The sequence below is a fragment of the Temnothorax nylanderi genome, unplaced genomic scaffold (genome assembly GCF_030848795.1).
Source record: "Temnothorax nylanderi isolate EJ_2023f unplaced genomic scaffold, tnyl_v1.0 TNYL_tig0140_pilon, whole genome shotgun sequence".
NCBI classification, from domain to species: Eukaryota; Metazoa; Arthropoda; class Insecta; order Hymenoptera; family Formicidae; genus Temnothorax; species Temnothorax nylanderi.
The window spans coordinates 244,324-262,901 of NW_027249202.1; the positions used below are offsets into that span (position 1 = coordinate 244,324).

At 38.2% G+C, this 18,578-nt stretch overlaps 6 protein-coding genes across 13 annotated transcripts; 3 read left to right on the forward strand and 3 right to left on the reverse strand.

Moving 5' to 3' along the window:
* The first annotated feature begins 331 nt into the window (after positions 1-331).
* Positions 332-3,189, forward strand: Rpn6 (regulatory particle non-ATPase 6). Of its 4 annotated transcripts, none has more exons than XM_071714426.1 (5): positions 332-640; positions 697-1,105; positions 1,625-2,019; positions 2,105-2,429; positions 2,862-3,189. In XM_071714426.1, the coding sequence occupies exons 2-5, from the start codon at positions 785-787 to the stop codon at positions 3,090-3,092; spliced, it is 1,272 nt and encodes a 423-aa protein (XP_071570527.1). In that variant the 5' UTR covers positions 332-640; positions 697-784; the 3' UTR covers positions 3,093-3,189. The 4 variants fall into 4 exon arrangements, with proteins under 4 accessions (XP_071570527.1, XP_071570529.1, XP_071570530.1 ...); XM_071714428.1 differs by having other exon boundaries at positions 332-590; XM_071714429.1 differs by having other exon boundaries at positions 332-583.
* A 982-nt stretch (positions 3,190-4,171) lies between these two features.
* On the forward strand, positions 4,172-8,498 carry Reg (proteasome regulator gamma). Its single transcript, XM_071714433.1, is given in 6 exon segments — positions 4,172-4,358; positions 4,361-4,407; positions 6,275-6,307; positions 6,443-6,763; positions 7,012-7,148; positions 7,286-8,498. Coding segments are annotated over 6 exon segments (933 nt in total). The 5' UTR covers positions 4,172-4,186; the 3' UTR covers positions 7,509-8,498.
* On the reverse strand, positions 8,470-11,582 carry Dronc (Death regulator Nedd2-like caspase). Of its 2 annotated transcripts, none has more exons than XM_071714431.1 (6): positions 11,242-11,582; positions 10,368-10,528; positions 9,940-10,219; positions 9,549-9,805; positions 9,107-9,380; positions 8,470-9,023 (listed from the first exon to the last, which is right to left on the reverse strand). In XM_071714431.1, exons 1-6 carry the CDS (start codon positions 11,377-11,379, stop codon positions 8,904-8,906), a joined length of 1,230 nt encoding a protein of 409 aa, XP_071570532.1. In that variant the 5' UTR covers positions 11,380-11,582; the 3' UTR covers positions 8,470-8,903. The 2 variants fall into 2 exon arrangements, with proteins under 2 accessions (XP_071570532.1, XP_071570533.1); XM_071714432.1 differs by having other exon boundaries at positions 9,940-10,213; positions 11,242-11,581.
* Positions 11,583-12,152: 570 nt separating this feature from the next.
* Borr (borealin-related) lies at positions 12,153-13,844 on the reverse strand. Of its 2 annotated transcripts, none has more exons than XM_071714372.1 (2): positions 13,076-13,844; positions 12,153-12,946 (listed from the first exon to the last, which is right to left on the reverse strand). In XM_071714372.1, the coding sequence occupies exons 1-2, from the start codon at positions 13,556-13,558 to the stop codon at positions 12,632-12,634; spliced, it is 798 nt and encodes a 265-aa protein (XP_071570473.1). In that variant the 5' UTR covers positions 13,559-13,844; the 3' UTR covers positions 12,153-12,631. The 2 variants fall into 2 exon arrangements, with proteins under 2 accessions (XP_071570473.1, XP_071570472.1); XM_071714371.1 differs by having other exon boundaries at positions 13,013-13,844.
* A 198-nt stretch (positions 13,845-14,042) lies between these two features.
* Positions 14,043-14,829, forward strand: LOC139777162 (leucine-rich repeat-containing protein 51). The gene is made up of 2 exons (XM_071714405.1): positions 14,043-14,160; positions 14,342-14,829. The coding sequence occupies exons 1-2, from the start codon at positions 14,043-14,045 to the stop codon at positions 14,827-14,829; spliced, it is 606 nt and encodes a 201-aa protein (XP_071570506.1).
* A 491-nt stretch (positions 14,830-15,320) lies between these two features.
* On the reverse strand, positions 15,321-18,152 carry LOC139777144 (cyclin-L2-like). 3 transcript variants are annotated; one of them, XM_071714370.1, is made up of 5 exons: positions 17,765-17,907; positions 16,994-17,127; positions 16,721-16,905; positions 16,026-16,610; positions 15,321-15,669 (listed from the first exon to the last, which is right to left on the reverse strand). In XM_071714370.1, the coding sequence occupies exons 3-5, from the start codon at positions 16,897-16,899 to the stop codon at positions 15,408-15,410; spliced, it is 1,026 nt and encodes a 341-aa protein (XP_071570471.1). In that variant the 5' UTR covers positions 16,900-16,905; positions 16,994-17,127; positions 17,765-17,907; the 3' UTR covers positions 15,321-15,407. The 3 variants fall into 3 exon arrangements, with proteins under 3 accessions (XP_071570471.1, XP_071570469.1, XP_071570470.1); XM_071714368.1 differs by lacking the exon at positions 16,994-17,127 and having other exon boundaries at positions 17,765-18,152; XM_071714369.1 differs by having other exon boundaries at positions 16,721-17,127.
* Between the last annotated feature and the right edge of the window lie 426 nt (positions 18,153-18,578).

Sequence of the window (18,578 nt, forward strand, 5' to 3'; positions counted from 1 at the left end):
ATAGCCAATTATTTATTTTTTAGATGCAATCGATACCCAATAAGAGAGAATTTGTTTTTTTAATGATTTTCAGAAAACGAGTTTTCTCTCTCTCTCTCTCTCTCATTGGGGATATCGTGCGTGTTCCGAAAGCAATCGGAAATCGGAAGAAAAGCGTCCATATCTTTTTGTCCAGTTTACATCTAGTGATCTAGGTGTCGTTTTTGTTATTTGACATTTTGACACGCTTCGTCGTGGGGCGCAAACGGCGCAAACTCGCAAAGGCGGAGCGGTGGGCGGAGGGCGAAGGGTAGGGTGTAAAACGGTCCACGGAGGACGGAGGTTGGCTTGACTCACGTAGCCAGCATGACACGAGTTTTGCGGTCTCGGGGTCGGGAATCTGACGAGCCTGACGAGCTGTGACGAGCGCGGTGAGGAGTGACAAGCTGGAAAGCGCGAGCGGAGGAACTGCCGAGCGCGAGTGAACGTACACGCGAGAGAGAGAGATAGAGAGAGAGAGTGTGTGAGATTGTGAGATCACCCTGATCACAGCACAGCTCGAGCTCACAGCCACGCGCAACGTAGACGTAGGCCACTACACACGGTACACGGTACACACACGAGAGCCGTCAGCCGAGAGATCGCGAGTCCTTGCTGACTGGTACGTTTCGACACCCGACATTCGACACCCGCGACATACTCCTTTTTCCCTTGCAGCCGTGTCAGCGAGCCAAGTGCGCGCGGAAACGTACGCCGTCGAGGAGATTAGCGTTTCTACGCGTGGAAGCGGCGCCAATCGCTCGAGATGGCCGGTGCGATGTTGTTTGAGCGGGCTCAGGCTGTTTCGGTGACAAACCGCAGCGAGGGTATCTCGTTGCTCAACGAGATCGTCTCGGACCCGAGTATCGGCGTTGCCGACGATGACGAGGACAACATCCGTGTCAAGGAGCAGGGTATCCTGCACCTGGGCGAGCTCTACAAGAAAGAAGGCAAGGCGAAAGAACTGGCCGAGTTGATCAAAGCCACCAGGCCGTTCCTCAGTCTCATTAGTAAAGCGAAGGCCGCCAAGCTCGTGCGGTCCTTGGTTGACTTCTTCCTGGATCTGGAGGCTGGTATCGGTATCGAGGTAATAACATTTCTTCTTGTATCCGGGAGGAAGAGTTGGACATGGTTGGACATAAAATTGAGAGATGGGGATTAGGTTATGCTATGACACTTCTCTTCTGACCGATGATAAATGTCTTGACAATTAGATATTTATCAAGATACTCGATACACTTTATTCATACAATAAAATATATATCAAACTTAATAATGATAATATGACGCAAGAATATGCAGTTAACGTCTAAATTTATATGGTGTAGTTTTGATATGCATTCTTGATTTGTCTTTGTTCTTGATTTGTCAAGTAGAAAAATAACTCGAGATATTATATTCTTTTTGGCTGGTTATGACAAAAGCTAGCTTTTTAGCTAACACATAGGTAAAATGAAAGATAAAATGTCGCGGAGAACATAAAACTGCGTACATATGATAAATCCATTTTAAAGAATCTTTTCATTTATAAAAATTATGAAGTAAACTGTAATTGTATAAAAAACCAAATATGGAATGTACTTATATATATATGTTATATATGTAGGTGCAATTGTGTAAAGAATGCATAGAATGGGCAAAGGAGGAACGCAGAACATTTCTAAGGCAATCGTTGGAAGCCCGCTTAATAGCCCTTTACTTTGATACGGGTATGTTCAGCGAAGCATTGCAATTGGGATCCGCTCTCCTCAAAGAACTAAAAAAACTGGATGACAAACAGCTATTAGTAGAGGTTCAATTATTAGAGAGCAAGACATATCACGCATTGAGTAATTTAGCAAAAGCGAGAGCGGCGCTTACCAGCGCCAGGACGACTGCCAACGCGATTTACTGTCCACCTAAAATGCAAGCGGCTCTGGATCTGCAATCGGGAATACTACACGCTGCGGACGAACGAGACTTCAAGACTGCTTACTCTTACTTTTACGAAGCTTTCGAAGGGTACTGCGAGATCAGGGTCTTAAATATCTGGACTATATAGTCCATTTTTTACCAAATATATGCTATCTTTATTTTCTATTTTTAGGTATGACAGTGTTGAAAGTCCCAAGGCGTTAACGGCGCTCAAATACATGTTACTGTCTAAGATCATGTTGCGGACGCCAGAAGATGTTCAGACCATCATGTCTGGCAAATTGGCAGTGAAATACGCGGGACTGGATTTAGATGCGATGCGTGCAGTAGCCGAAGCCAGTCATCGACGATCGCTAGCGGATTTTCAAAAGGCGGTTAAGCAATTCCGACAGGAGTTGGAAGACGACGTAATTGTACGCGCACATCTCGGTTCTCTCTATGACGCTATGCTGGAGCAAAATTTATGCCGTTTAGTTGAACCTTATTCACGAGTCCAGGTATGGATTCACATGGATATATCGGAACTCTTACATTTCTTTTTAGTTGTAAATTATTTGACTAATTGAATTCTTCTCGAGAAAAATAGACAAATATGTAAAAGAAAAGATGTAATTATGTGTACGCGCAGACTTGTGAATTACCGACGAAAATTAAAGAATGTACGATGGCAATGCGCGCGCTTAGTACTTAGGCTTTTTAAAATTTACTTGAATTTTCGAATGGAAATTCGAACAACCATTCGAATTGCCAAGATGTTTAACTTGCTAGTTGTGGAAAATAATGTGGCAAACAAGATGAAACCTGAGAAGAAATCAGTTATTCATATTGAATTATTGAAGGAAAATTGATCTGAAAATAAGTTGTGCGAAAGTTCTGAATAATATTTAGCAACATAATTCTTGCTTTCTTACACATGGGTTTTTCCGAAGGTGAGTCACATTGCTTCCTGCATATCTCTGCCACTGGCACAAGTAGAAAAGAAACTGTCGCAGATGATTTTGGATAAGAAGCTGCGAGGGGTTCTCGACCAAGGAGAAGGTGTTTTAATCGTTTTCGAAGATACCCCACGCGACAAGACCTACGAAATCGCATTAGACACGATACACAGCATGGGAAAAGTCGTCGATACACTTTACCAGAAAGCCAAGAAACTCACCTAGCCCTATTTAATATGTATTTATACAAGAAAAAATCTATCGCAATTATTGTAACCATTAATAATTAGTTACTCTCATTAAATACTGTCGATTAACTGTATTTTTCTCGTAATTAACGTGAATGGCACGCAAGTGAACGGCGTGCGAACAACAAGTGCTCATTTACCAATACGTTCGTATAGGATCGCTTTTATTAATTGTAGGAATTGTTTAAAGAAGAGAGAGAGGGAGAGAGAGATGATAAACACGAAATAATCGATTTGCTTGAGATCTAATCAACAAGCCCCCCTAATCCCACGTCTTAAAAATTATTTTTCGTAAATAATCAAGGAAGTGAAGAAAGATGTCGTAATAATACCGAGAGTTATCAAATATAACAAAAAGAAACAAGATGAATTATTCATTCACTTATTTACTTCATCGCCCTGTTCAAGTAATCAAGTATGCATTTTGTAAAAAGGGGTTTTTATGTCGATAATATTAAAGTGTTTTAAAGTCGCGTTCGAGACACTAAAATCTAATTTAAATTTTCGAGTTACTAGACATTTCACTTTTGTCTTTTCGAATATTTGAATTCACAGAGATAAATATTATCAGATGGCAAGACTGATTGTCACAATCACGAAGGTTCCAATGTTAAGATGGGCTGATAGGCGAATGTTATCCGCGGGCCGCGTAACTATCAAATTATACAATATTTTGTCAAAGATTTACGACAGTCTAATTCTCTCTCCTCTCTAATCTCCTCCGTACGCTATACTTTTAAAGCCTTGTGTCCACGAGACCACGATGCTAGAAATTGCTCCGAGATCTCGGAGACACAAGGCAGGACAAGGCTAATTAATTAGAAACTATAGGCAATTGCCAGTTGATATCTATAAGGTCTATGATCGACACCCATGCCTCATGCTTCGTGCGGTCGTGCCTGACTCTTTTCTTTTCTCCCTAGTCGGCCTAGTCCCTTGGTTCCTTCTATCCCTGTCGAAAAGATAAAATAGATTTCCCAATTGATTTTAGACGCGTGAGACGCGAGAGAAAAAGAATACCCGGAAATACAGGCAGAGGCAGTACAGCTAAAGGACGAACGAAAATTTACCATGGAGGAATCCGAGAGGAATAGAGATTCTCGCTTGACTACGTACGTTGTAGCGGTGGAGCGGTGGAGCGGTGGAGCCCGTGGAGCGGTGGAGCTGAGGAACACGATGGTAGCGACTTCCTGTTTAAAGTCGCACGTTTTAACAAAGGGACGCACAGTGCTTAGGTTTAGAGAGCTTTTTTTCCTACGGAAAGTATAATGGAGGATGCTACGGTGGGAAAGGTAAACCATCTCGATTGTGTCGTCGGTCGTCGGTCGTCGCGTCGCCGACGAGGCGAGAGGACGAGGAAACGGACGGCCGAGTCCGACGGAACGACAGTTGACGATGCTCAGTTTAGGTTAAGCCACCGGTATTTATTCGAACGAGTGACGCGACGGGACGCGACGCGACGCCGCGACGCTCCGAGTTTTATCGCCGCGAGCCGCGATCTCTCTTCTTCGACTTTTCTCATTTTGTTCCGTTATCTGCCGCGCGTGCTCGCGTCCCGCGTCCCGCGAGTATCGAATACCGTAAGAAAAACAAAAATCTGGCAAACGTACGCGGCTTTAACCTCCTTTCGTCGCGAATGTTGACTCCGCTTCATCCGCACGCGCGTTTATCGCTCGTTTTTTCACTTTCAACGATCAACGAAATTAGATAAATCCAACGGTATAACGGTATATAGTCGATTCTCGTTAAATCTCGTTGAATCTCGTCTCGAGATGAGGGTATTGACAGTCGCCGCCGTTTAACTTTAACAAGTAGCGTTCGGTAAAAGGTGAAGGTCGTTTCTGATTCATGCTGGATGATCGCTCGTTACTTTGGCAAATTCTTCAAACTCTTCCTCGCAATCGTCGCCTCGTCGCTATAAGAAAGAAAGAATTATGTGTTAGGGTTGCTAGTTTTAATTACTTATGATATACTATAAATATCCACATTAGCCACAATGCCCACAATATTTACATAGCAATTTTCTATACATATATAAGGCAGGGTATAACACGATACTAATTTGTAAAATTTACGATGCAACCGTTCGGTTCCTAAAATGACTTTAATATATCGGTAAAATTCGTTTCTTCTCTTTCACTCACTGACCAGGAGTTTGTTTATAATTTTTTTTTAAAGATACGTAGAAAGTGAAAAACGCCTGTAAACTATATAATGAATCTTTATGATTTATGATAAGAAATCGACTTGGTATGTAACGATCTATCAAATTTGATGTTACATGTTGCTAAATTTCTTCAATTTTGTAAATTATGTTTCAAGTACGTTTTACTCAAGTGAAATTAATTCGTAGACAAACGATATCTTATCGATATTTAGGAGTAATTTTATTGGAACCATTATGCGCAACATGGTATCAATTTAATTTTAATGCATACTTACTCTGCAGTTACCTCAAGTTCTATCACTAGGTACTTTTTAAAAAATATAACAAGAGTAAATATTTATATCTCTGGTACACAAGTGTCCTGATCCGACAATGAGAAAGGAGCAAATTTTTTATTTATTCTTTCTTTAAATAATGTAAAAACTTATATAGGTTATTGTTATATGCTAAAGGCTAAAAATTTTGTGCACAAGTTGTTTATGTGACAAACAACTGAATAATCTGTCATAACCTATTGAAATTGCGTCAAGTCACATAAAGTCACACATAATACAAATTGAAATTGAAATTTCTCTACTATTTAACTGCTGTTCAACTTTTATGTAAATGTTTTCCACATTCTCTAATAATCTAAGTAATCCAAGGAATGAATCAAATAATGTGTTACCAAGTGGTTATACAGAAAATGAGGTAGCTACAGATATAATAAATTGCTACATGAATTGCTAATTGCAACACCATTATTTATTACCTGATATGACGGATCGATACTACAGATACACTTTTATACTACTTATTTGTGTTTGCTGGGACATCGTATATAAATTATTTATTATTTATTTAATAGTTGTAAAGTTTTGTATACACTATGTGAAATTTATATTAAAGAATATATTATGTTAGAAGCATGAGAGTTAAATTAGAGTTAAGGCACTTGTTATTTATGTATAATTATCTTATCAAAGTGATATATTTTTGAGTTTATCTTACAGGTTCAGGAATATAAGGATTCTCTTAAAACCAAGGTAATCTTGTTTTTCTCTCTTGATTGATAAATTTACAATTTTATATTTAACAAACATTACTTGACGCGATATATGTATATGGAGTGACGGATTGCAATATATATTTATTGTTTATGTTTGTGCGTGTTTGTTTAGGCTGAAGAGTTGTTGGTGAAAGGATTTCCAGAAAAAATAGTTAAATTAAATGAATTATTGGAGACACCTGGATTTAGCAATCGAAAGCTGTCTGATGTACATCAAGACTTAAATGTACCCATTCCAGAACCTATAATTCTTAATCATTCCGAAGATGCCCCTGCTGCAAAAAAGCTTAAATTGGACAATAATGGAGAAGAGACCAGCGGAACCAAAGTTATGGTGCTTCCAACTGGCCCTGTACCATGCAATAAAAAGTTGTGTGATTTGATTCACATAGTTAAACCCTACATCAGGCAACTCTTGGAGGATTCCAATTTAGTGAGTATTAAGTATGCTAAGATCTATATATAAGTTAGACTTTTATATACATTTTTTTTTTCATAGCGATTACAAAAGATAGGATTACATACTAGAAACTTTATTAATAAAAATTAAGGCAATTTTATGAAATTTTCTTCTAATTCTATAAGAATATATTAGAAAATTTTTCGTCAGTATCATGATCCTTTTTTAAATTATCTGTTAAATATAGTTTCCGGAAATTATAATTGTTTTTAATTTTCTAGCTAAAAATGTGGATCTCTTTTTTAATCCCAAAAATCGAAGACGGAAACAACTTTGGTGTATCTATTCAAGAAGATACATTATCTGAAATTCAATCAGTTGAAAGCGAAGCCGCGGCATTCTTTGATCAAATTTCTAGGTAATGAATATTAAGAATAAACGATATAGATGTATGTCTATGTGTATGGACAACTGCATTCAATATTTGTATACTAATACTGGTTAAATTAATACAGTCGGGAAAAACGTCTTTTACCTCAACTCTTATTTTTACAGATATTTCATCTCTAGAGGAAAGATTGTTAGTAAAGTCGCGAAATACCCACACATCATCGATTATAGAAGAGCGATTCAAGAACTAGACGAGAAGGAGTATGTAAGCTTATGGCTCGTCATGTGTGAAGTTCGCAATCGTTATTGTTCGCTGCACGATCTCGTGATCAAGAACCTGGAAAAGATCAAACGACCACGTTCCTCCAACGCGCAATCCTTGTATTAGGCATAGTTTTACGCGCTGTACTTACCTACGTGCGGAGTAATTCAACACGAACATAAATCGGAAATATAATAATATAAAGTAAAATTCATCTTCCTCTCCTCTTTCCTTCTTCATCCCATGGACTCAATTGCCGCGACATTAATTATCCATTATTTATTCTATCAATTATGGCACTATAAATAAAACCAATAGCTACACTTAAACTTTACGAAATTGTATTATGTAGATTATACTTAATTTATTCATACGTTTAAGTTCATATAACTGGCTTCTTTTGTGTATGTGTATATATATATATATATACATACATACATATATGTAACAAATATTTCTCAGTTAGATTTTAAGAACAAAAATCCAGGAACGTTTCCGATTTTTTCATAGAAATCTCAATTCAAATACGGTTCTTTCGGAATTTGATATTCTTTAAATTTCATCAACATGCGAAAATTGGATATTTGAGCATTAAATGCATTATGCATAATTTCTTTGCATCAATTTGTTATAAAATTATGCAGTGTAGCGAGCTTGCATGTAATTTTGCCAATTATATAATTGGGGCACTTATAAGCGGAATATAAACAAGTGGTCAAAGTGGATTTAGTATAGTCAAGTGGATATTGCATCGTTTGTAATTTATATCTGTGTAAGGAGATTAGGAGATAAATCAAGCTATATTAAATGATGTGAATTATAAAGAGTACTCTCTTTTTCTGTAAATGTTTACGCTTTATCGCGATAAATCGTAAATATAGGATAAACACACGAGATTACATAGAATATAGTGACATTACATATATTATTTGATGCTCGAAATAAATTGTGTTCTAAGCTTGCAAGGTACAAAAATAAATTAAACTTTTTTTCTGATATAGACAAGTGCAAAAAATAATGTTTACGTTTCTTAACAAGATATATATATATCTCAAAGAATGGAAGAACGGGTAATGATTCATCTCTGTATGGTTTATATAAAAATTTATATGATTACAGTTTGTCATCATTTACAGTATAAAATTCTGTATTCTGCAGTTGAATGTCCTTACTGTGAAGTTTTTCCTCAGTCTCAACTTTTATTTCAATGAATTTGTAGAATGAAAATGTTATTGTACACATATTAATTTATTGTCTTTCTTCATTTTTAGTTTTATGTGATTATGTGGGAAATGCGGCGGAGTAACATGCGAGAAAAAGATCACTTTACGAACATTCATCTGATTAATAATACATACATGATTGGAACACTGCTTTTCACTACGGATTATACATTATACGTATTCGTTTATATAAAATGGCACTAATAATTAAATGCATCAAAATATTCATAATTTAAGTATGAAAAAAGTATTGCGTATTCTCGCTTATGCAATAAGGCATCATACTTTTTTCTTTTCGTCACGATTCCATGAAAAGGCCGGGATTGAGATAGCAATGCTTGTTAAATCCGAGTGATTGTATAGACGATGTCTGACACTCGTTGTTCATTGTTCTGAGTTGTTTCAACTCTGCATCAATCTGCAAATCACAATAATTATAGATCTTTGTACTACTGTCATTATTACTTTAAAGTTTAGATTTTAATATCTCATAACATTTACCATGTTAAACAAATCTTGAACGTGATTCGCGTAAGCATGGTTCATAAATATTTTACAAAGAATTTGTATGAACCAACTGCCAGTTATGGAGTCTCGATAAGAAACGTGTCCAGACAAAGTAGATTGAACTACAAGCATATCTGAATAATTTCTTATTGTTTGAATAGGTTGTTTGATAGGTATTTCTAGACCGGGTTCATCCGCTGGATTCACAGATACACAGGTGTCTGTAGTGATTCTGCAGTGAGCTACACCTTTCTGTCTTTTCTTTCCTCTGAAGAAAAAGGAAATATGAAAAAAGAAGAGATAAAATTATTAAGACACACGAGGAACAGATATTTTCATAAAACAATATTAATAACTTTCCCTTTAAATTCAATAAAAGATATTAACAAGATGAAATCAACAAAATATAAAACTATAGAAAATTATAGATCCGTACCTGCAAAGTTGAAAGATAAATATCTTTGGTTTTTCCGCGAGTTGTGGACAAGCTTCTGTGGTAAAGTAGTCACAGACTTCCGTGCATAGAACTTTCTCATAGTTTGCTTGCTTGCTTGCGCTATGATAATCAGTACCTTGGATCTCTGTGTTGCTCTCTTCATCCTCCGTACCGTGACTCGTAACGATCACAAAACACGAATCAACCTTTCTCAGATCGTCTCTTTTTGAAAATTCTTTAATTTTGTCTCTCATTTCCTGATAAAAAGGAAAAAGCTAAGTTAATGCCATTAATAGCATGATTCTTAGATTAACCCAATATATAAATTTTACAGAGGAGGAATATAAATTTAAATGAAGAATATATACTGCAATTGTAAACACTTACGTACCTGTCCTTTTAGATTTCCATAGGTAACGACTGTAAAACCCATTTCCTCAAACAGTTTCGTCAAATTATCTTTGTCATGTTTTGCCGAAAATCTGTGTTTGTCACATGGCGATTCGTAATAAATATTCGTAATTATCAAAACCAATCCACGCGGGTTACTTCGCATAGGATATCGCTCAATAACATCGTAGTTACAATCTGAGAATGTTATAGCTTTGCGTACTTTAATCGTTAAAGGTTCATCAGACCAAATATGATCCAATGGATCCTCTTGCCTAAAACTCAAATAAATGTATCGTCAGTGTGATTAATTTAAATAAAAGATTTATTACATATTTACAAAAATTAATTAAACTCGTAGCAAGATCTAAAGACTAACCAAGAACTAACAAAGAAAAGAAAGATGAAGAAAAACAAAACTTAACGTACCTCATATTGCTACTTGTGTTATCTCTTCCCTCCAATATATTGGCTATATTTTCATGGTCGGATTGTTTTAGGCTAAGAAGCAAATTTTTGAATGCATTTGGTCCTCGTGTTTTAATTGTTAATAATATATCTTTAACCGTCTCTTGCGTTTCAAGGTTCTTCTGTAATCAGATATACATATACATATAACCTGCATTCAGTTATATTTTTATTTATTGTGTACAGTTATACAGCATTTTAAGCCCCTTGCACAATAGGCGATAGCGATAGCGAAAGCGACAGCGACAAGGTTGCCGACAAGCTATACCTTTGTCGGCAACTTTGTCCCTGTCGCTATCGCCTGTTGTGCAAGGGGCTTTACGCATATTATATTTCAAAATAATTCCTTCTCTTTATTTCTATCTAGCCTTTATCTCCGATAGCTATCTGAAGCTGATTGTGAGTATACGTCTCATAAATGACATTCTTTATATCTATTGTACAGATCAAGTTGTGTACTTTAGATAGGGAGCTAATAAAAATATATATGTATATACAATAGTAGTTAATCCTAATGTAGATAACATATAGTTCCATCTTTTATTTACATTGTTAAGATATAATTTTAACACATGTTACAAATCATTCTTTTGGATAAATTCAAATCAATTTGTTTCTAAAATATAAAGAAAAATTAATTTGATGTACCACCTTTCGAACAATTGCTTTTATTTAAAAAGAATATAAGATTTATACTATTCGTTCACAAGGGAAAAAAAGGAAAAAAACATTATGGATTAAGTACTAGAAATTGATGACAATAACAATTGTTAAAGGTGCGAGCTCTTCGTTACGTACGCAGCTAACTGCGTAATACTTGATAGATAAAACTCACCATCCACCGTGGAATGTTTACATCATCCCTGTTGTAAACTTTGTTTTCCAGCAATTTTGGCAAGAGTTTCGTCATATCAATTTTGGGCACAACACTTTCGCAGCGACCATCTATTTGTTCGCGATCCCTTCGGTCCATCTCGAGGATGAAACACGGTGAGACATTCACTTCAGAGAATTCGTGGCTTAATATTCTACGTATCCTCCCTAAATTCTTCTGAAACCTTTCTCTTTGACAGGACAGACAAAATTGCGTCGAATTACATTTATCAATGATCTCACAGCTCACCACAGCTCACAGCAATTGATAGCAACTGATAGCAACACAGGACGTCAGTGACGTCACAAGATACAAGGCTGCGTTCAGAAATTCAACCTGGGTAACTCTAAGCTATAGTTTACGTCACGTATGTCAACGTATGTATGTATGTATGTACTACACTATAGCTTTAGAGTTACCCAGGTTGAATTTCTGAACGCAGCCCAGCATAAACACAATAGATAGAAATCTTGAGAATACTCGAGTGCGATTGGTCCGTTTGTTTATTGCTCTATGATTCGTGTGCACGTACAATATGTAAAAAAAGGTCCGTATACCTAATCACAAACGCTTTAACAGTATAACTATATAAAATTTTCGCCAAATAGATATCAAATTGTAATTATCATATATGATAATTATATATATGTATATATTGCTATTTATGTGAGGTTTGAGTCCTTGCTAACAATAAGTGGGATTTGAGTTTCCACTAAATAGGGTTCGAGTCTTTGCTAACAACAGCAATAAGTGCACATGGGTATGGTGTTTCGAGTCTTTGCCAAGCAACACCGAGTAACACGATTGTCGAGATATTTTGTGAATCACGAGAATTTAAACTAGAATACAGACAAAATATTAGAAAAATATAATTAGTTACGAGGTAGCATTTATTCAAATTCCTACACGGCATGAGTGAACCATGTTACAACTTTCGCAATTGTATGAATATTTCAAGTTTATTGTTAGGACCATCTATACTTTTATAATAATGCAAAATACAGTAGTACATATGTCAAATTACTAAATGTTTACAGTGTCGTAAAAAAACCCTTATACAATTATTTATAATCACAACGAATGAATTATTTCCATCTAGCCAAAGTGTTACATCTATAAAATCTAATAGTACAAGTATCAAGTAATATTTGCGAGCTTTTGACATGCTTAAGATATTTATTACAAGATCTCACAAAAGAGAAGAGAGTAAAGGCACATTCCACTTTTTTCTTCTTACGCGGCGCGAGTATAAATATATTTAAGTATAAAAATATCTTGCGACATATGTATAATTTGTTATATTACACTATATGGTACTCTAGACACTTGCTAATATATATTTATCACTACTTCAATGCAAAACTTTCTCAAGGTGATTCTTAAGAGTCTGTAATTGATCCATCGTCTCTGGATCCAGCGGAGGAATATTTGACATGCGTAATCCTTCTTGAGGCAACAAGGACATCACGTTGCCGTTAGCCAAAGGTACATTAATATTAGCAGTTTTTTCTTCGACGACAGCAGATACCAGTAGCGGGCTGCCTTGCATGCTAAGGACCATCTCTCCTTGACGCGGACGTCTCAGCACGTTCAACGGCGTGTTGGGCTTGACTTTTGGCGTAACCACGCCGTATACGTTGTCCAGAGGCTTCACCATTGCCGGCGTCTGAAAATTATTTGTCCTCAGTAAAGATTCATTCGGACGATCCTTGCTCTTGCGCTTAGTTGTCACCGTTTTCTGATTGATCTCGCTGAATTTGGCTCTGCTCGCTCGAGTGAAGCTGCGCGTCCTTACATTTGACGCTGCTCGAGCCTGTGCTTTAGCGGCCAGCGACGTGCTGCCGACGCTGGTGCCGACGCTGGTGCCGACGCTGGTGCCTTCGGTCGCGTATCCATCGTCGGACGCAGCGGTGGTGGGACGTTTAGCAGTCTTGTTCCCTTTTCTCGGTCTAGGAACGGCGGGTGGTTGCATATGAAGATTCTTGACCGACAAGCTCACCTCGTCGCGGTCGTTGCGCGCGAGGTTCTCCTTCTCCGTCTCCTTCCGATTGTCGTGGTCCTGCCAGTCGATTAACTCGCCCAATTTCATTTGACGAATTCCCGCCGGTAGGCGGGATATTATCACCTCGATTAAGGCCTCGAAGCTCTTGAGATCCGCCTGGGCATCGCGTTCCATCCTGGCGATACGCAGCTGTACGTGCTTCTCAAAAGTTTTCACCGCCGTATCGCGTTCCTTCGTCGAGTTGCTCGCCGCTTTGGTGCGCTTGGTCCTCGGCATTTTGACGGCGCGGGAGAGCGCGTCGCACGTTAATGCACGGTAACTGACGCTGACGATAACCACAACCGAGCCCAACGGCCAACGGTCTAATGTACAGGTCCAGGCCAGTCTAACCGAATGAACTGGAGTGAAGTGAACGAGTCACGAGTCACGAGTCTCGAGTCTCTCGGAGAAACCCAAACCGTTTTAACCGTTGCTAATGATCAATTTATTTACCAGACTCGGCAGAGAGCGGGATAGACCGGGAATCTGATCGACTGATCCATCCAATTCCCCTCCTTTTAAAGTTTTGAAAAGAAAGGGGCAATTTTCAGCGCCACCGCTCGCGGCGCTCGCCCGGAAGTGGCGAGACTGGCGAATTAAAATGGAACTTTCGCGCGAGATATGAACTTGAAATGTTTCTCGAGAGTCGAGCAGAGTCGAGAACGAGATTTAATAGAGGTTGCCCAGGTTGCCGATCAAGGATCAAGTTCAATTATCCGCGATGAGCGCCAAGTATTCTCCGCAAAATCATACTTCGGATTACAAACGGAACGAACGACAAGAAATGCTAGTCGCCCCACCGTTAGATTTATCGTTTAGAAAAGCCACCACTATGGACGGTACATCAAATTGAATGTCATTTTTTAGTCTTTTAATTTATTATTTTGCGAGTTGATTGCGCACATCGAAAACTTTTTATTGTAAATTAACGCCTGGCTACAATATTATAAGCGTTAATAGCTCCTTGTTACGCGTTATCACCTATATGAAAAATGTATCTCTTTCGTTTACTTCTCACAGAATTGATGGAGAAACGTGCGCAAGTAATACGCACTCGAAAAGCCCCAGTAAGAACATTTAAGGACCGTTATATAACCAGTACGTTGTGGCTGAGCAACAACCTACTGAGCTCGATGGAAGGTCTTCGACGTCTCGTGGACAGAGTTCTCGATGATCCCGCGTATCTCAGTTGGTTGGATTTATCTTTCAACGAGATAAATGAAATTGGGGAAGACATAGAGAATTTTATAAACCTGAAAATTCTCTACTTGCACGGCAATAAAATAGCAAATATCGCAGACGCTCTAAAGCTCACGAAGTTACAAAATCTCAGGTCGCTGACGTTACACGGTAATCCGATCGAAGACGTACCTTGCTACAGGGGTTACATCGTACATCTTCTCCCACAGTTACTGGTCTTAGATTTTTCGCCAGTGATTGCTACTGAAAAGAAAAAGGCGCTACCCGTAGGATTTTTTAAGATGATACAACCTGGGATACGAATATAAAATTTTATTTTTCTATCCTTGCATACTTTTGATATACACTTTCCCTTAATATCTTTTTTTTTATTTCCGTACCTTTCTTGTAACATTGTACCATGTTAAATAAGGTTATTTGAGGTATGGCGGCTTTACGAAATGTAGTTGCATATCGAATTAACATTCTCCTAAGAACGATACACATTTGATTGTTGAAATTTAATCTTGTAGTAAATAATGACAAGCAATTAAGATAAAAAAGATGCTTGTAATTTCTAGAAGTGGAATTATAAACCCTATTGTATGTACAAATGCTGCTTGTGACGTATCGTCACTCCTATTAAACACCCTTTTATAGTTTTGTCAATCATCATTGTATAAAAATTTACAAAAGTGTATGATGTTACATATTTAGAATTGGGTATATCTTTGTTCTTTTTTAGACGACGTGTTGAAACTCATCAAGATAATCTCGGAAAACTGAGTATTAATTTCGAAATAAATTAAAGGAATTGCAATAGGCCTATAAAGTCTGTATATTACAAATTGATTACAATCGTGATTTAATTCATAATAGCGTAACATTTCTTGCTATATGTCAGTATTTAGTGTAGTCGTCTACTACGCTTACTACGGTGTTTGCTCGATTTCTCCAAATCCCTGTCCCGTGATCGACTCCGTGATCTGTAACTACGGGATCTTCGTGACGACTTGTGGCTACCTGATCGTCTTCGCTGTGTCTTTTTGGGTTTGCTGGACCTACTGTGACTGTGACTTCGGGATCTACTTCTGCTATGCCTTTTTCGCTTACTGGGATACTTTGTTTCTTCGCCTCGCGATGGGGAAGTACTCGGAGATTTTGAGCGCCTGAAATACATCAAGTAGTGTTTGAGAGTGTATATACGTCGACGAGAAATTTCTCTTATTCATAAACTTCTACGCGTTGTAGAGGTTAATATAAAATTTTACGAATGATAATGATCACATTGTTAATTTCTATAAATCAAATTAGAAAATATAATGCATGGAAACTCCAATTATAATTTGTGATTACATAAAATAGATACACTAAGTAAAAATCAGCCTAGCTAATAAAAATTATCCTAGCATCCTTTAATCTTTAATTAAAAGTAATTAAACATCATAATATTTTTTAATGCATAATAGGGCGCGTTTATCCTCATTTGTTATTTTAAACTCGCATACGAAGATGTTACTGGTACCTAGGTGATTTTGTTCTTTCGGGAGCTGCATGCGTGCCACTGCGACTGATGAATCCACCCCAGGCGTTGTGATGTTTCGGCAATGGTGGACTCGGCGTATGCCCGTCAACGTCTCCGCCGCGCGCCTTGGTTCTGGCCTCCTCATATTGACGTCGCAATTCCTCGACGCGTTTCTCCAACTGCTCGGGTCTTACGCGAGGTCGCGAGTAAAGACGTAATATACGCCGACACGCGTCTTTGATTGCCGACTCGCTGACTCTGAACAACGAGAACCAAGCGGGTGATGTGGGTAGAGGCAGCTGCAATTGACGAGCGGCCAAATAAACGCAAGCGCATGCCACTGTTTCTGGCTGATAACGTAAGAACACATCGGAGCGCAACGAGTCATTCATGTAGTTCCAGCTTTGCTGCATCAGCGTGCGATTCTTCTCGTAACCCAACACTTGCAAATACATGACTATGATCTTGTGAGGGTGTTTTACATGAACGCAGAAACCCAATTCTTTCAACACTCTTCTCTCTGACTTAATCACCTGATTCTTCAGAGCTACGTAATTCTGATCGAGAATCACAGGTTGTATCGCTCTGAAATAAATTGTGCAAATGGATTTTTTAAATTTCTTTTCTACTCCTTTCCAGCATTTTTACATGCTTAATTATTTGTACCGTAAAACAGAAGTAATAGAGGAACTTACTTTTGGCTGGAGACCTGTTTTATGTGATTAAAAACATTGATCACATCCCTGATGCGCCTAGGTGCTTCCTCGATTTTGCTGGCTAAGCAGATGCAACCCATTGCAGTTGTTTCCATATTGTGCCTAACTAAAGATTTGCTATAATAAAACCGTTGGAATATTACTTGCCCGGTGGCCATTGCAACCTACGCAAATAAATGGAAAAAAAACGAAAAGGACAATTAGATCACACTATTTTGTAACATAACTTCTGATATATCAACAATATTTAACCCTTTAGGGACACAAGCAGAGATATTTCCGTTGCCGCACTTGGATTTTGCTGTGCAACACATGTCGACTTATATCCAGCGTACACGTCGTCACTCTCATTTGTCACTACATTAGCCACTCTGGAAATCGAGACTCTGGAAAGTACATACATCTTGAGCTGTTTTTGTCAGTTTTGTACTAAGCGAACGATATACAAATGTAAGTTCTGTCCACAAAGGGTTAAAACAACCGCAATAACAAATAGTTTTTCATATATAAAAAATTTAAATAATGTAGATATCAAATATATTTTTAGATAAAATTTTAGATCGCTTTAATGTTTAAACGTCTTATCAAGAGAGTAAAGTCCTATACGTAAATATCGAATTTTTTAATAGGATTTAGCAAAGTCTACAATACTACGATTCAAATACCTCTTTTAATCCTATATATGCGCATATCGGCTCGATAACGTAAAGCTTTATCTTATCAAAAATGTTAATACAATATACGTACAAGCCATAAATGTACATTTGTATATTGCAACGATATAAATTGAAAAAATTAAGTAATACAATGATCGCGCGTACATTCGAGTAAAATTAAATGCGCGAAATTGGAATAACGCATTAATGCAAAAACACGAAATTAAATAAGTAGATCACACTTAAAGATTTCGTCTGATGTCTAGACTGTCTAGAGACATCTGCAGACATCGGAAGATTGAGGTTAGAAAGATTATCGGACTGGGCTCCGATAAGTCCGATATTATATTGGCGCGCGAAAACCCACCTGCGGTAATTTTAGCAGAATGCCGGCCGTCTGTATGAGTTCGCATCCCAGTATCCGCAAGTCCGTTTCGGTTTCCGCATCAAGACCATCCGAATGCGACGGGGTGGAGTTGAGTTTCTCGTCGGGCAGGAGACAGTTTTGCAACGTCAATACGATCTTGCCGTAGGTCTTCGCGTTTGGCGCGTTCGACGCGTTCGTGCCTTTCGTCGTTGGCGCCGTCGAATTCTCCTTCGCGTTCATTTCGAAAACGCTCGATTAATTCACAGAGAGTTTTACAAGCCGTAGTCGTAAGATTCGCGACGCGACGTAACCTGTACGCGGAAAGCGGGAACGCGGGCTGCAGGAAACACCGATACAGATACAGGATTTACAGGAACGCGGAGGAACACGGAGGAACCCGAGGAACGCCGAGACAAGTCAAGGAGTAAAAAATATGGCTGCCGTAGCGCCGTGTACGCAAGTGCGCCAACCTCAGAATGGGCGCGTTCAGCAGACCAAGCCGCTCAGTAGCAGTCGAACGTGATTGGCTCTTACTTTTAGAACCAACCAATCAACGCGGAGTGTTCAAGATCAAGACGAACTCAACAGTTATGCAACTGTTGTGTCTGCTGAACGCGCCCAATGTAGCTGCGTTCAAAAAACACAACTGTGCGACCTTTGAGGCTAATATTCGTCTGTGATTGGTAGAGTCTTCAATTCAATCAGATCCGCATTGTAAGTTCTAGTTCTCAATTGTTGCTTTTGACAGTTAAATATTGCTGGAAAAACTAAAACGCGTTTTATATTAAGAACCTTTTATATTACAACTTATATT

Bases quoted from the DNA above. Each gene is read 5' to 3' on its own strand.
- Rpn6 (XM_071714427.1), top strand. From the start codon at position 785: ATGGCCGGTGCGATGTTGTTTGAGCGGGCTCAGGCTGTTTCGGTGACA. The intron at 1,106-1,624 runs GTAATAACATTT...TTATATATGTAG, and splicing joins AGGCTGGTATCGGTATCGAG to GTGCAATTGTGTAAAGAATG. The intron at 2,020-2,104 runs GTACTGCGAGAT...TTCTATTTTTAG, and splicing joins TTTTACGAAGCTTTCGAAGG to GTATGACAGTGTTGAAAGTC.
- LOC139777144 (XM_071714368.1), bottom strand. From the start codon at position 18,004: ATGAACGCGAAGGAGAATTCGACGGCGCCAACGACGAAAGGCACGAAC. The intron at 16,906-17,764 runs GTGGGTTTTCGC...TTATTTGCGTAG, and splicing joins TTCTGCTAAAATTACCGCAG to GTTGCAATGGCCACCGGGCA. The intron at 15,670-16,025 runs GTACCAGTAACA...GATGTATTTCAG, and splicing joins GAAAGAACAAAATCACCTAG to GCGCTCAAAATCTCCGAGTA.
- Borr (XM_071714371.1), bottom strand. From the start codon at position 13,558: ATGCCGAGGACCAAGCGCACCAAAGCGGCGAGCAACTCGACGAAGGAA. The intron at 12,947-13,012 runs GTGACAACTAAG...AATAATTTTCAG, and splicing joins GCGAGATCAATCAGAAAACG to ACGCCGGCAATGGTGAAGCC.
- LOC139777162 (XM_071714405.1), top strand. From the start codon at position 14,043: ATGAGCGCCAAGTATTCTCCGCAAAATCATACTTCGGATTACAAACGG. The intron at 14,161-14,341 runs GTACATCAAATT...TACTTCTCACAG, and splicing joins AAAAGCCACCACTATGGACG to AATTGATGGAGAAACGTGCG.
- Dronc (XM_071714431.1), bottom strand. From the start codon at position 11,379: ATGGACCGAAGGGATCGCGAACAAATAGATGGTCGCTGCGAAAGTGTT. The intron at 9,381-9,548 runs GTACGGATCTAT...CTTTTTCTTCAG, and splicing joins TTTATCTTTCAACTTTGCAG to AGGAAAGAAAAGACAGAAAG. The intron at 9,024-9,106 runs GTAAATGTTATG...TGTGATTTGCAG, and splicing joins TTCAAGATTTGTTTAACATG to ATTGATGCAGAGTTGAAACA.